At 38.0% G+C, this 14,873-nt stretch overlaps 1 protein-coding gene across 25 annotated transcripts in view; it reads right to left on the bottom strand.

The window, feature by feature from the left end:
• The window catches only part of mical3a (microtubule associated monooxygenase, calponin and LIM domain containing 3a), a 96,119-nt gene that overhangs the window by 67,061 nt on the left and 14,185 nt on the right, over nucleotides 1-14,873 (bottom strand). For all 25 annotated transcript variants that reach the window (XM_081372641.1, XM_081372629.1, XM_081372635.1 and 22 more), the window contains exons 2-6: nucleotides 2,875-3,252; nucleotides 2,524-2,731; nucleotides 1,946-2,062; nucleotides 1,668-1,769; nucleotides 1,269-1,424 (exon numbers count right to left, since the gene is read on the bottom strand). In XM_081372641.1, the coding sequence (XP_081228767.1) occupies nucleotides 1,269-1,424; nucleotides 1,668-1,769; nucleotides 1,946-2,062; nucleotides 2,524-2,731; nucleotides 2,875-3,150 (859 nt within the window). In that variant the 5' untranslated portion in view covers nucleotides 3,151-3,252. The remainder of the gene's footprint in view (nucleotides 1-1,268; nucleotides 1,425-1,667; nucleotides 1,770-1,945; nucleotides 2,063-2,523; nucleotides 2,732-2,874; nucleotides 3,253-14,873) is intronic.

Consider the following 14,873-nt stretch of genomic DNA (forward strand, 5'->3'; position numbering starts at 1 on the left):
GTGAGAGGGAGCAAGAGGGAGGGAGAGATTAAAGCGGAGATGTGACAGACAGCATGTCAACGGGGGAAAAGGGGACAGAGAAAGAGGAAGTTGTTTGCATCCGTTCGCTGATGTAATTATGTTCCATCTGTGCAGCAGATAATGCGCCCACTCCCACAATCAACAGGAGAAAGAGAGAGAGGGATGACATTGATTATACAACTCAGAAAACAGCAACAAAAACTGCCCTCAACAAAAAAGCACAGGGACAGATCATCAATAAAATATTTTCCATGTATTTATTTCCTACACGGCTGGAACTTCAAGAAGTACCACAAAAGAGATTCATGCAGTGTTCTGAAATGAGGAAGCAAAGTCCTCAGTTGTGTGTTACGTGTTGTACTTAAGGTTGTCACCTTTTCCTGGTTAAATAAACATTACTTTACATTACAAAGAAAAATTATATTTTGTATTTTTAAATTACATCCTAACAATGTAATTTATTTTCTATTTATTAAAACCAAGTATAAATCTCCAATTTAATTTAATACCAATTTAAACAATATATTTTATTTGATGTCCATGTAACATTAACTGATGTTTAGCTATTCTTTTTAATAGTCAACTTATTCTCAGATCATCATCAGTCATCAAGCTCTGTAAAAACAGGTCAAAGACATGAAGATGTACCTTTAATTTCACCAAGCTGACTGCATAAAAAAAATAAATAAATAAAAAAGTCATCATGTTTTCAGGCCATCTCAAGTTTGATTTTGACGTGACAAAGTGGTAAAATCAAAGTGACTGAGTTGTTTACTTTTTAATTAGTCTTCCCATTAGTGGCATCATTTTGTTCATTCAGACTGATTCTTGAACGCGCACAAAAAAAGAGGTGGGAATCATCACACAAACCAATTGTATCCAATCATAACCAATCAAATCCAATCACAGCACGATGGAGGCATTGCCTCCTCTCACATGACTTTCCCCCATTAATTCTCAATTACACCCCATCAAACCCACCACATACTTTAGGGGGTCTGTTAAAACTCAATGGGCTCAGGGGAAGCATAAAAGATGTGGACTCCTGCTGTAACTTTACCTGCGTGTGTCGCTGTTGGACAGTGCTACTTTAGAAAAACGAGTGATACACTTCTTAATGTCACATTTTGTAAAATTTGTGTCGGTTTATTTTTGTAATATGGATTATTTTCTCATCAAATTTGTTGGCCCTTGCCTCCTTGGAGGAAACGACCCTGATATATCCTCAATAAGAGTGCTTGTTTTACCTGTGGCTTCTCTAAGGTCCTGAAAGAACTTCTGGTTGAAGATGAAGGCAACTCCACTGATCTCTTCCACCTTTGCCTCTGCAGTCGTGTTGCGGTTAATGAAGTTTGCTGTAATAGCGATAGCCAGTTTGCCCCTGAACTCCTTCCTCCTGAACCCTGGAGAGACAGGATAAACATTTATAAGAATTCACTTTTAAAGATAATTTCTCCTAAATAAGCAGAAAGATTTAAATGTATCATTCATGCCTGCAGGATAAACCGAGTGGAGCAAATTACACGCCAAGGTTTGTTCAAGTCCCTTAGCACACACCACTTATTATTTTTTTCATGTCAAGACAAGAACCAAAGATTTAGAGAGAACATTCTCAATTTTCATATTATATGAAGTGCTATTCTTACCTGACAGTGTGTTTCTCCTCCCATCAGCCCCAATTATGACATCAAACTCTAGCTCATTGACTGGATGTGTTCTGGGGTGGACCTCGGCTCTCCACCCAATTCCTGAAAAACCAACAGCATGTTCAGCGATGACATACAAGTCCTTTCTCGACAAGATTTAGTGTCCGTTCAGGATATGCCTAGGCTCTTTAGAACGACCGGTATTTATGTGGAAAAGGAAACAAATTAATGGAACAGCTAAATTTCAGCATGGAAAGGACACAAGAAAGTGATCTTACTCTCATTCTCTTGGTCTTCTGGTGGCTCAATGAGGCCTTTGAACTCCACGTTGACGTGGATCTCGATGCCAAGAAGAAGAGCTACCTTCAAGAGCATCAGCTGCAATTGGCGAATACCTGGAGTAAGATAATTCAAAAACATAGACCCCGTTTTTCATCCAACTCAACAAGTGGACCAGACATTCTAGAGGAGTTTCTCTAATTAGATGCATCACTTCCGCAAGACGGTCAATCCAACAACACACACATCCAAGTTATTTTTCTTCTTGGGAAAAACTGTTATACCTTGCTGGCAAACTTTAAAGCCTTTGTTTTGGCAGGTTTTACCCAACACATCCCACAATGATTACATGAGTAGGCGGCTACTGAATGTCTGGGATGCATCAGCACATATTAGCATTTACTACACACTTGATAGGAGTCCCTGAACACCTACGAAGGTGGTTTGAGTCTCCAAGGCGCATCGTAACACATTTACATCTACATTTAGTGCTGTAATGGGATCATCTGTAATGGATGTCTGTACTGTAAAGGTTAATTTTTTCTCTAAAAGAAAAATTGTTTTATATACTACTCACTGATATGGTCGATGGCTCCAGCACAAAACTTGCCGTAGAACTTCTTGGCTCCAAGACCCCTCAGATCCTGAATGGTGTAAGGCCAAAGATGGAGCACATTGTTTCTGGAGAATGCATCCCTCTTCTCCAACAAAACCACCTTGGCTCCAAGGAAGCCCAGCTCTATGGCTGTACGTAAACCACATGGTCCAGCTCCAATGATCAGACACTGAGAAACCCAATCCACAAAGAATAAAAACCAAATCATCAAGCCACATAAAAACTCAATCTATTTTGAACAAAATTAGAACATTGAAAGTTTGAGAACTAGTAACCAAAACACTCTCCTATGCCCCAGGGAAACTTTCATACCTTGGCGTTGGCACAGGCCCTTCCTTTTTTGTATTCTTTGTGGCTGGCGCGCTTGTCTAATTTGGCCCAGAGGGCTTTGGCTTTCCAGTAGTTGAGCTTGGACTTGAGTTTGTGGTAGAACACACGGTATTCATTGGGCTTGAGTTCCAGGAAGTCACAAAGCTCTTGAAAAGCCTTGAGAGTGCCTTTGAAGGTGGTGGCCTGGACGAAGCGGTCAAAGAGCACATGGGACTGATTCACCCCTTCTCCCACCGCATTGACGCCTCCATCTCCCATGGTCTCTTGACCCGATAAGCAGGGATTATGGGACGAGCCCCGTCCAGCTCACTCAGAGTCTGTCTGTTTTCGATTCAACTTCCGCCATAGGCCATTTTCACCCTGAATGAAGAAAGAAGAAAAGATTTGTCAAATATTTGAGACTGCTATGGCACACATGGAAACGCACAGAACTTTGCAGAAGTAAAAATCTTTTTCAATGTCAATATTTTGGATCATTTTGATTGTGATAAGAGTGAATCACTTTGTTTAACAGCTTACCATTTTAAAACAATTTCAGAAAACTTTTCCTAAAAATTAGACCACATTGCATCTAGGCCTCCTTATTAGATGGTTATGTCAATGATAAATACAAGACAGTCCTCTACTAATTACTACAACTATATTTTGAAATTTTCAACCTAGCATAACCTTGCAAGACAACACAGCATGGATTTAACAGAAAGGAAGACTGTCAAAGGCAAAAGACCGTAACTTCGTTTTTGGTCGAAAATGAGTTATTTATATTTTTGGCACATTCAAGACCTCCTTTATCATGTGGATAAGTATCTTGAATCAATTCTGTTGTTTTTTCGAGAAAATAATTAGTTGTCTTAACAGTAACTTCCAAAAGCCCATGAGAAACAAAGGCAGAACACCATAACATCAGTTACCGCTCTTTGGCTTTGTTTTGGAACGCTCAAATTGAGTTACGGTACTCTGCCTTTGTTTAGCCGCGCGTCAATATGAAGTTACTGTGCCGGTGTTCTATCAAATAATGCTACCTACCAGATTGTACGGTTATCTGCCTTTGTTTTAATGTCCATTAAAATTAAAATTACGGTGTAGCCTGTGTACTTTGTACAGCTGCCATCAGTCCCTCTAACTTCTGATGTCCTCAGAGCTTTGTCCTGCACAATTGCGGTCAGAACATTTAGTATGGTCTGAACCCGCTCCATCAACAAACGTGCAATATCGAACGCGAAGGATTATGCAGAGTTGACAGAAAAACGTTACACATTGCCGTATCAGATGACTACAACCAAGAATTAAAGCCCCGCCTCACTCAGTTTGGGTACTGGACCTGGTTGAAACACTCATGCATCTAGCTGGCGGAGTGCCAAAACTTCGCCGGTGCCTTCAGCCCCGCCCTAAACGCGGTCAAGCCAACGCTGGACTAATATATCTATTAAAGTATTTTGTCGTCAAATGTATTAATAATGCCATCAGAATGCAACCAAAGCACAGGATAGCAATAAGTAGATGGCTATAAATAATTGTAAATCATACAAAATAAATGCCGTGATCACTAGATTTTATACAGGTGTTACTATAATGATTTTGTTAATGGTGATCAGCAACCAAATATTGATAATGTGGAAGTTACTGCCTTTTGCCTTGGCATGACTTCTCACTTTTTGCTGACAATACAAAGGCAGAGTACAGTAACTTTAAAATAGTGGTCAAAAGTCAAGTTTGAGCTCAAGATTTTTTTATGTATATAATTTTCATTACTAAAACATCTATTTGCCAGATTTCCAGTGTCCTACCTATAATTAATTTGGCGGGACAACTAAAAATCTTTAAAGTCATTTTTCTCAGTTCCACACTCTAGCAACTTAAGGTCTTATGCCTTTGTAGGGCAGAAGAGATATGGAAGGAAGCTTCCTGGTATAGTTACAGAAACAGACATTACTATACTATGATCTACATGAAGTACCTATATCAGAGGAAAGAAATATCTATTCTAGACTAACACTCTAATTTTAGTTTCATTGATCTAAACAGAAGTTTAGTGATAATGACATTTAATTATCCTCTCTGCAAAAAAAGGAGAACTGCTTCATGATTAAGTTATGTAAAAGTAAGCTCAAGTCATTAAGATATCACTTTATGTTTCTACAGAGCAAGAACATTATAGCGCCTAGGCCTAATGCAGTTATGTAAAACATACTGTGTGAAACAAGTCTATGAAACAGGTTTTAATAGTTAACACCTTTCACTAACATAGAATAGGCAGCCAAAAACCTTGCCTGGAAAATTTCACATAGCCTAAAGGACCTAGAAAGACTTGGCATTAAAGAGCTGAACATGCCCCATGCCCTTATCTGAGAGTCAGTGACCACAGGAAGTCTGATGAACGCACAGAAACCCAAACAGGAAACACTGACCTTTTGGAAGTCTGTGCATTCTACTGTGAACAAGACACCCCAGATATAATAAATAAACATAAACCGCATTGCTGCACAGTTATATTGCTGACACCATGTCCTACTCAGGTGTCAAATAGTCTTGCATAGCCAAATGTTTATCAGTATGTTCCTCTTTAAAGATTATTCTTGTCAAGAACTGGCCATTCTTCAGATGGGAGGAGGAGACCTCCTGATTCTGATCGACATGTAAAGCAACCAACTAAAGTTTGTTTTGCCCTTAAACGGTGTGAGAGTCTAACACAGAATGCCACACTCTTCTATTCAGACTGACAAAGACCAGATATCATTGCCATTAGCCAACATAGAAAAAAAGGCCTAGAAATGCTGATAACCAGAGATTTCGGTAATGTGCTATTGTGCAGGAAAGTTTTCTGAAATAAGAATGAGGAAGGGAAAATTTTCCAAGATGCTCTAAAGACATGGAGAGAAAAGAATGCTGAGCAATCAAAAAAGACTGAAATACATAGGCCCTAATCCAGACCCAACTAAAGAATCACGTTCAGACTGTATTTCAATTGGGCAACTGAAAGTGACCACACAGCTAGCTGTCATCAACTGAAATAGAACATCTAAAATATCACAAATTAGCAGTTTCTCATGGCCAAGGACATGTGCATGCACACAGTCCCATTTAAACAAACTCAGACTCACACAGACTGCTAAGGTGTGGTCTGGATGAAGGAAATCTCCACCTCATGAAATACGATGAAAGGGAAGGTAGGTGAAGGCCCTTTCACTCGGTTCCAGCTCTAGTCTGCTGTGAAAACACAATCCTGACCTCACTGCTCTGAAACTGCTGTGCCAGCGGCCAGCGCAACACCATGGCCAGCCACTGAAAGACTCAAGTGTCACAAAGCCACGAGACGTGATGTAACGACATTGTCCCCACGTTTTCATAATCGTGAAATTTTAGCTGACAATTGAATGTAGCCTAATACAAAAATTGCAATTAAAAATAAAACCGTACCTGCGGTGTTAGCTTAATATATTTAATAGTCATTTGCTATATATATATATATATATATATATATATATATATTGGAAAGGTGTGTGAATGCATTACTGAGGCAGATGTTTCCTCTCTCCATAACCCTCTGACATGACACTAATGCGTCAAATGGATACACATTTTTGCACGGCAGCAGTCATGTAAACAAATACGATGCTGAAATACATTGACGTTCAAAGTACAGCTCATTTAACAAAGATTGCTGAGTGAAAGAAAAACTGTTTTCTTTTGAAGGTGTGCAGAAATTGAACCTCATAGGACAAATATAGATTTTTTTTTTCTGGTTGTCCTCATCCGGCTTTACTTCTGTCGGCCCCTGAAAGCTGAGAACCTCGACACGTATATGATATCAGAAACCCTCAGCGGCGAAGCTTGGGTAACACTGACTAACCTGTTTAAAGCCCTCAAAGAGTTATAAGTGAGGAGATTGACTCCTGAAGAGCATGGGAAAGAAGCTGGTTTCACATATAGCCTACACGTGTACAAACACCACATGGTCACTCAGACATAAGACCCACAGAACCTGCATACTTTATTCACATTTTCTGTGTTGATGGTGGAGGGAAAACCTGCAGAAATCTGTGGAATGGATTTAAAAGAAGCTGAAACCATTATTTAAAAAATGCAAGTGGTAAGGATGTGTAGAAAACAGCAGCAGTTAAAATCATGAAGAAGTCCGCTGAGATTTTATGGAATTATGTGGATTCCATGCAGGACTAGCCATAAGCCGAGAAGGAAGCATGACCATGTGCATGTAACTACAAACAGGGTTTCCCATACATTCATTAATTTGTGGCGGCCCGCCACATATCAACGCTGACCGCCACGGATTGATTCAGATTTTTTTAAATTTAATATGGGTAAAATTGTATTTTATTCGCGCTGCTTGCTCCCCCTCTCTCTCACAAACTGACAATGGAGGCACGACTAGCCCCTCCTTCTCTTACCGCACAATCTGAATCAAAACATGAGCATGTGGAGGGCGGATTGTTGCCGGTGCTTAATGCTTATTCCCCCAGCGAAGATTCCAGAATCAATCCGGAGTTGAATGGTTAGTATAATGAACACTGTTTGCTCAACATAACTCTGAGAAGTTGTCTAGATGTTAAGCGCGGTCGCGTTTCATTACAGATTCGCGCAAAACTTTTGCGATTTTTTTTTCTAAATATCCGTTACAACTATTGCGAAATGACGGCGTTTCCATTAACCGATGTTATGCGACTAAAACGTCATTTGTTCCTCTCGCGATCCGTCATTCCAAAAATCATTGCAACGGACGTTGGTAGGTTCATATCACAGCCACCAGACTAGACATTATATTATTATTATCTCCAGGTTCAGGTTAGTGTGTGTTGGTTTTTGTCCACCTCAATCTCCAGGTGTGCGTGTGTGTGTGTCTGAGTCTGTGTTTGTCCACCTCCAGGTCCAGTTTGGTGTGTGTGTGTGAGCCTGTTTATTTGTGTCTGAGTATGTGTTTGGGTCTGAGTGTGTGTGAGTGTGTGTCTGTGTTTGAATCTGTGTGTGTGTGTGAGTCTTTTTGAATGTGTGTGTGTGAGCCTGTGTTTGAGTGTGTGAGCCTGTGTTTGAGTGTGTCAGTAAGTTTGTGAGTTTGTGTGTGTCTGTGTGTGTGTGTGTGTGTGTGTGTGTGTGTGTGTCCAGTTCCAGGTTTGTGTGTGAGCAAAATTTGCAACAAAAAGTCTGTGGAGCAGTCATAGCATAGAAAGTGTAGCAATGGCAAAGTCTTTAAGTTATCTGACACTAACTGTTGGCAATGGGAATGTGTACTTGTCAATAAAAATATATGATATATATATATAAAGTTTATATATATGATGTTTATATAAACATTATATATATATATATATATATATATATATATATATATATATATATTTAACTTAATCCCCCCCCCCCCCCCCCCCCGGTCCCCGGTCCCCGGTCCCCGGTCCCCAAACACCACACCACCGCAAATAGAATCTAATTCTGTGGGAAACACTGACAAACATACAAGTGTTGTGAAACATGGGTCTAATTGTATGGAGATCATTTAATAGAGGGCAGGCTGCATTTTTTTTTTTGGCACTAGCCTAATGTGGAAGCATTGTTAATACTAATACATTTAAATAAGTAATTTAAATAAAAAACACAAAACTAATGAAATATTTTTGTTGACCATAACTGCAAAAATTAAATAGAATATGAATTGATTTTTGCATTAACTTTTATGATTTCCATGACATTTCCAGGTCATATAAAAATGTTCGTTTACCATTTCAAAGTGTTACATGACCGTGAAAACTCTGTAATGTTTCCCCTAAAATCTTTATGTTGTACAACTTGGTGACAAACCCCAGAACATGGATCACTTCCTAAAAAATAATGTAGAGACTTCTAAAAAGAGAGACTTTGACCACAGCAACAAACCAACACTAAAAAAAATCTGTCAAAAACAAAAACAGCAAATGTAAAATCTGTTGTTCGTCACACTGACTCATGGGAGGATGTGAAGAGCCAGGTTACATAATTCTGCAAGGCCCTATAGTCACGTTAAAGTTACAGCATAACATAATTTTAACTCCTGGCATGCCTGAACACTTCCAAAACAGGGCCTGCTATAATTGAACACAGGTCTTTATCCAGTATCTCTTTCACAGAGGAAACGCCCACATTTCTGCCATGGTGTGACCGGTCACTATAGGTATATTCAATTTCAGACACAGCTATCTGGCCTGTGTCACACACAGCAATGTGGTGTTAATGATATAGCCTAGCTGCTATGAATACACACTGAACTTTGTATGACATGAGAGAAACAGAAGACAACCACTACGGACATGCTGATAAACAGCATTACAGAGACAAAGCGCAATCTGTTCAAATCTATTCAACACAACAGCAAGAAGACTGAATGAATAACTAATCAGATACATATACAACCTGTAACTGTACAGTAGAGGGAATCCAAAGAACTGTTTTGATTCACAGCATGCCTTCTAAAACAAACACGCATATACGCTTGCATCATGCATTTTTTTACTTTATGGAGAGAGATTGTGACACACTCTGGGCTAAAAATAGACCGTATTACATGTCTGAATGGACTGTACAAAAAGCTCTTTCCACACTTCTCTTCCTGTCGGAACCCCATATATTTCCAGTATGCTTCCTGTATTGGCATGTGGATGGAAGACATGCCAGAGTGTTGAAGAGATGAAGAGTTTTGGCTTAAAAATGAAGGTATGATTTCATAAACAGTGAACTGTAGGCTATTACGTCAGACAGCAATTTCCAGCCAATCACACAGAAAAAGCAATTTCTTAGCTCAGTATAAGAAAACAATATAATATTTATTTTCCATCGTTTAAGATTATTACTATCCATGACTTACATATGGAAATCACATTTAAAAATTCTTTAAAAAGAAATCATTTCCATGGTCATCAAAAACAAATATGAAAAATTTGTGCGCTTGTGTAATATAGGACATATTTTTCAGCAAAAGATGCCAATATCTAGACTAAAAGGGTAAATTATCAATGTATACATTTCATGCATTTTAACATTTATTTATATTTAAATATACTTTTCCAGCAACCTGTCTGGTCTGCTTAAACACACAAAAAAAGAAAATTTTCTTGGACAGTAACAATCTGCACCGAACGCTTCCCGTTAATGCTTAAAAAACTTTTTTTCTTTTTTTTTTCTTGGGTTAACTATTCCGTTTAATCAGCAAAGCAGGTACAGTTATTGGCCGATTCTGATAATCTCAATATGGCCAGATGTCTGGTGATTAGGGCTGCTGATATCTGAACAAACTCAAGTCATGATGAGACAGCAGATGTTTAACCACAGACACAATTTAGATAAACATTCGCTATCTAGATTCAGTATAAAGATATCAAGTTCACTCTATCTCACCTTCACAACGTTTAATTGCACTGCTGCTGGTTCCAGGGAAATCATGAGATCACATGTAACATTTAAAAACATGAAAGCTAAAATCACTTTCACATGACAGACCGTGAGGGGTAAGATCAAATATATTTAAAGAACACTAGCCCGAGGGAAATACAATGCATAACTCAAATCTCTGGATTTTAATAAACGCAGAGAAATAAAATCCCAACCTCCTTGTGCTGGAGGACAACTCATAACATATTTCCCATTCATTTCTCTTACAGAAAGTCTCTGCACATTTATCTTCAAGTCTCTTTGTTTGGCTGTGATTTTCCCTCATCTAAAAATTCCCATGGGAGCGAAGGGGCTTCCTTTACCGCCGCATAAAACATTAGGCCGCACCCCTATGCCGTCTATCAAACAGCTGTGATGTCTCCTCCTCCTACTGTGTCTTTCCCTCCAGATAATCAGGTGAGAAGGAGTGCTGTCGCTATGGTAACATCACCAAAGGAGTATGACATCATTATACACATGCTGAAATGGAGGAGGGGAGCTAAGCCAACAGAGCTGCATGTGGGCAGGTAAACAAAGCAAACTGATGTGGGCGAGGCAAACTAGGCCAGTATCCACCTGAAATTAGCTGGGTTCTTTCTTTCAAAAGAATGGCAACTGTAGTGAGTCTGCTGATATAAAGTAGGCGATCCTTTCAAATGGAGTTACAAAAATGCATGTGTTAATATTACCCATAATTACAGTCTGAACACTATCCACCACACCTCGGTGATGTGTATAATAGTAACTCTGTGCTCAGAATCCTTAATGGGTTAGCCTAGTTCACCCAAAAAATTCTAAAATTCTGTCATCATTTCTTTTCTGTCCTCATGTTGTTCCAAATCGAAATGAAATTATGGGCCAAAACCCATTAATTAATAGGTATATTAATATCTTATTTTACATTAGTAGACTTAATTAATTCAATAATTTTATTGAATCTGAATCTTAAAATAAATGCAAGCTAATAAAATAAAATAACACCAAAATTGGACATAAAATATATAAAGAATTTATTAAATACCAATATTACCCTTCATTCAGTTTTATGTGACAGAATCAGACTTAACAGATTTATTATTTGATCAATTATCAAAATAAAGATTATTGTCAGAGTACAGTCCTACAAAGCTATTATCATCAGAGCATGTGAGCAGAACGTAACGGGGAGCGGATCAGTGAACGAGAGGGTAGTGTCGTTTTACCAGCGTTGCCAGTTGCTTCAAAGTAGTGGATTTTCGGAAGCGGAGCCGCTCACAAAAAAAAAAAAAAAAAAAAAAAAAAAATGCTGCGCGAGTGAAATATGAGCGCTGAACACTGAGGGTTCAGCTCATATTTTTGCCCTTTTAACTCTTTCAGTGCATACCTACCCGTAAGACTTTCGTTCATCTTCGAACACAAAGAAACTTATTTTTAATGTTCACACATCTACCATTTTGACGCTTCAAAAAGATCATAAAGAGATTGTAATCCATCTGAATTGAGGGGTTTCGTCCAAATTTTCTGAAGAGACTCGATCACTTTATATGATGAACAGATTGAATTTAGGGAAAAAAAAATGATCAGCGAACATAAACGGAAGATCAACCGAACACGAGAAGAAATCTCAACATTGGTTACTGCAAAAGCTCAAACGTACTGTGTAACACACGAGAATGAACTAATTGGTTCTCACACATCAAGCGAACATGCTTGAACTTCCGCTTACCACAAATGATGAGTGCGTTGATGGCTGTTCATATGTGATTGTGAATAAAAGCCTAAATTAAATCTTCTTCATATAAAGCGATCGTGTCTCTTCAGAAAATTTGGACTAAACCACTCAATTCATATGGATTAGTTTTACAATCTCTTTATGGAAGCGTCAAAGTGGTAGTTGCGTAGACTGTCAAAAGAGGGACAGAAAACTCTCAGATTTCATCAAAAAGGTCTTCATTTGTGTTCTGAAGACGAACGAAAGTCTTACAGGTTTTGGAATGACATGAGGTCAAGCAAATGACAGAATTTAAACTAACCCTTTAACCGTTGAGGCGGATTCAACTACAAGACTGTGTTTTTCATGCCAAGTAAACATGAAACATATAGGCTAATGTAACTAAAAAACAGACAAACTCAAAAATTGAATAACTAGGGAACAATTACATGAAACATTTTGCAAGGTGTTCATGAATACAATGATATGAAACGCATGAGAAATCAGTAATACAGAGCTTGAGAAGTGAATCCATCAAGAAAGAAAATAAAAACCACAGTTACATTTTGAAGGACTAGTTCAAAACCAACATGTATGGTATACTGTTTTTCAATGAAACAGAAAAGGGAGCATTTTGAAAAATCTTTTTGGAACTTGACAGTCGTGGTCATTATGGCCTGTCATTGTATGGAAAAGAAAGAAATTCTGCTTTTATGTTTGACACAGAGAAAAAAAACAGCAGGGATTGGAACAACAGGACAGAATTTCTGTGTTTGGGTGAACTAGGCCTATTCCTTTAAATAATCACAGTCTATATGTTCACCACAGATCATTGTGAACACATTGTTAAGTTCTGTCATCAACCAGCTTTCCATAGCTTATCATTTTCCACACCAAGATTAAAAGACACGGCCTACAAACTGTCTGAACGCAAGCTCCATTACACAGACTGTATCACAAATAGAGACACATCATTATGAAAATATGCCACCACAGAAATGCTGTGCCATGAAAACAAATGCTATATTATGTATACTAATAAACAGAAGTTTATTTCTAAGAACTAATTGAAAAAGTTTATTGACGTAGTTTTTTTTTAAAGATAAATGTATGCACATTTTGACCCATTTATTTGTGAGTCACCTGAATTATCTCATGTCTAGCTACATTGAATTGCAGTATCTTGTTCAGACAAATTTGTTTACACCTTTTTTTTCATTAAAATAAATTAGATTCTTATGTGATATTTGTTGCTATTATATTTCTATATTGCTCTAAAAATTGCATTATGCAATCGAGACATATTTATATTGAGAAAGTTGATCATTAATACACATACTTGACTCTCTATCATGCAATTCCAAATATACTTCCATTTTAATATCTTTTTTCAAGAAGCAACAGTCACAAATGTCACATATGACCTTATGTGGCCTTAGCATTCATTTAAATATTCGGCTTCCTGAATTTATCTGGACATGTTCATATTTGCATAGTTATCCATAAATGGTTGATAACAGACATTGGCAAACAGAATTAAACCGATAATCAAAACACCAAGATGCATTCAACAAAACTTTGCTTGAATCATTTCCAACAAAAGATTTTCTTTAAGTTTTAGCTTACAAAATATAAGCATCTTATTCTAATTAACTCCCAACAGCTGGGAAATTGTACAGCTGGTCCATACAGAGAGTATCAAACAATACTGCACAAATATAAATACATTTTACAGAAACGTTTACTTTAAAAAAATACAAAATTAATGATCTTTTGCCACACTGATTACCACAATAATTAAGCAGCAAAGATTGCTAAACTTGTGCAGATTGCTAGAATTCCAGATTGTTTGGATGGTTGTGACCAACAACCACAAAGTATGCAATACATTTCAAGGCAAAGGAAACAGTGAGTATTATATCCCCCACCTCTCCAATCCAAGTTGTCAGGCTTTTAGACTTAATTCCTGCTGAAATAGTTATTTTAGTACATTTTTGAAAATCAGATGTTATGAGAAAGAAGCCATCTTGGTCATGCTCAGCCAGGTACAAAGACATGCCCTAGTAGTAAAACTTTGTAATTGATGACTCTGTGTAGTTCATAACTAAATCTCATTCATGAAAATAATTTGCATTTAATGCATTTGCATATAAACTTGCAATTGAGTGAAAAAGTCAGAATTGTGGTATAAAGTGTCACAATTGTATTATTCCATGGGGGGGGGGGGACCAGAATTGAGATAAAAAGTTGCAATTACCTTTTTTACTTTTTTTTTATTCCGTGGCGGAAACGCAACAATGCCATTCAACTGCGACAATAAAACATGTTTACTCTGTCTGTTGGGTTTCATTAGAAATGTAAATTACACTAGACACACCTTTCACAGACTGAAACCGGCTGATGAAATGAGCCCGTGTCATCTTACATATCATCTCAGAGATGAGCAGAGTAAACAGAAGCGGCAGTCACTACGTGACTGCGCACAGTTTCCTGGTCTCAGAAACAGACAACAGGGCTGTAATCCCGTGAATACGGCATGCTGATCTAATCCCACGCGCTGTGGGTGGGGTTAACCCTTACTCGCTGGGTAAACAAGACTCCAGACAGCAAAGAGGCAGGACCGTCACTGACCCAGACCTGCCAGAGCCTTGGCTTTATGCGTTAATAAATGACAGCACGCATACAGCTGCAACCCTATGAGACTGACAGTTAAATCAGTGAACATATCTACATACAAGTGAAGAAGTTAGTCTCCTAAAAGGAATAGTTCACCCACAATTGAAAATTATGTCATAATTTACTCAATCTCATGTGGTTTAAGGAAAAGGATTGTTTTTATTTGTTTAGTTACAATGAATAGGAACTGAAGCTCCCAAATGAA

The sequence above is a fragment of the Scardinius erythrophthalmus genome (assembly GCF_964197995.2).
Source record: "Scardinius erythrophthalmus genome assembly, chromosome: 8".
NCBI classification, from domain to species: domain Eukaryota; kingdom Metazoa; phylum Chordata; class Actinopteri; order Cypriniformes; family Leuciscidae; genus Scardinius; species Scardinius erythrophthalmus.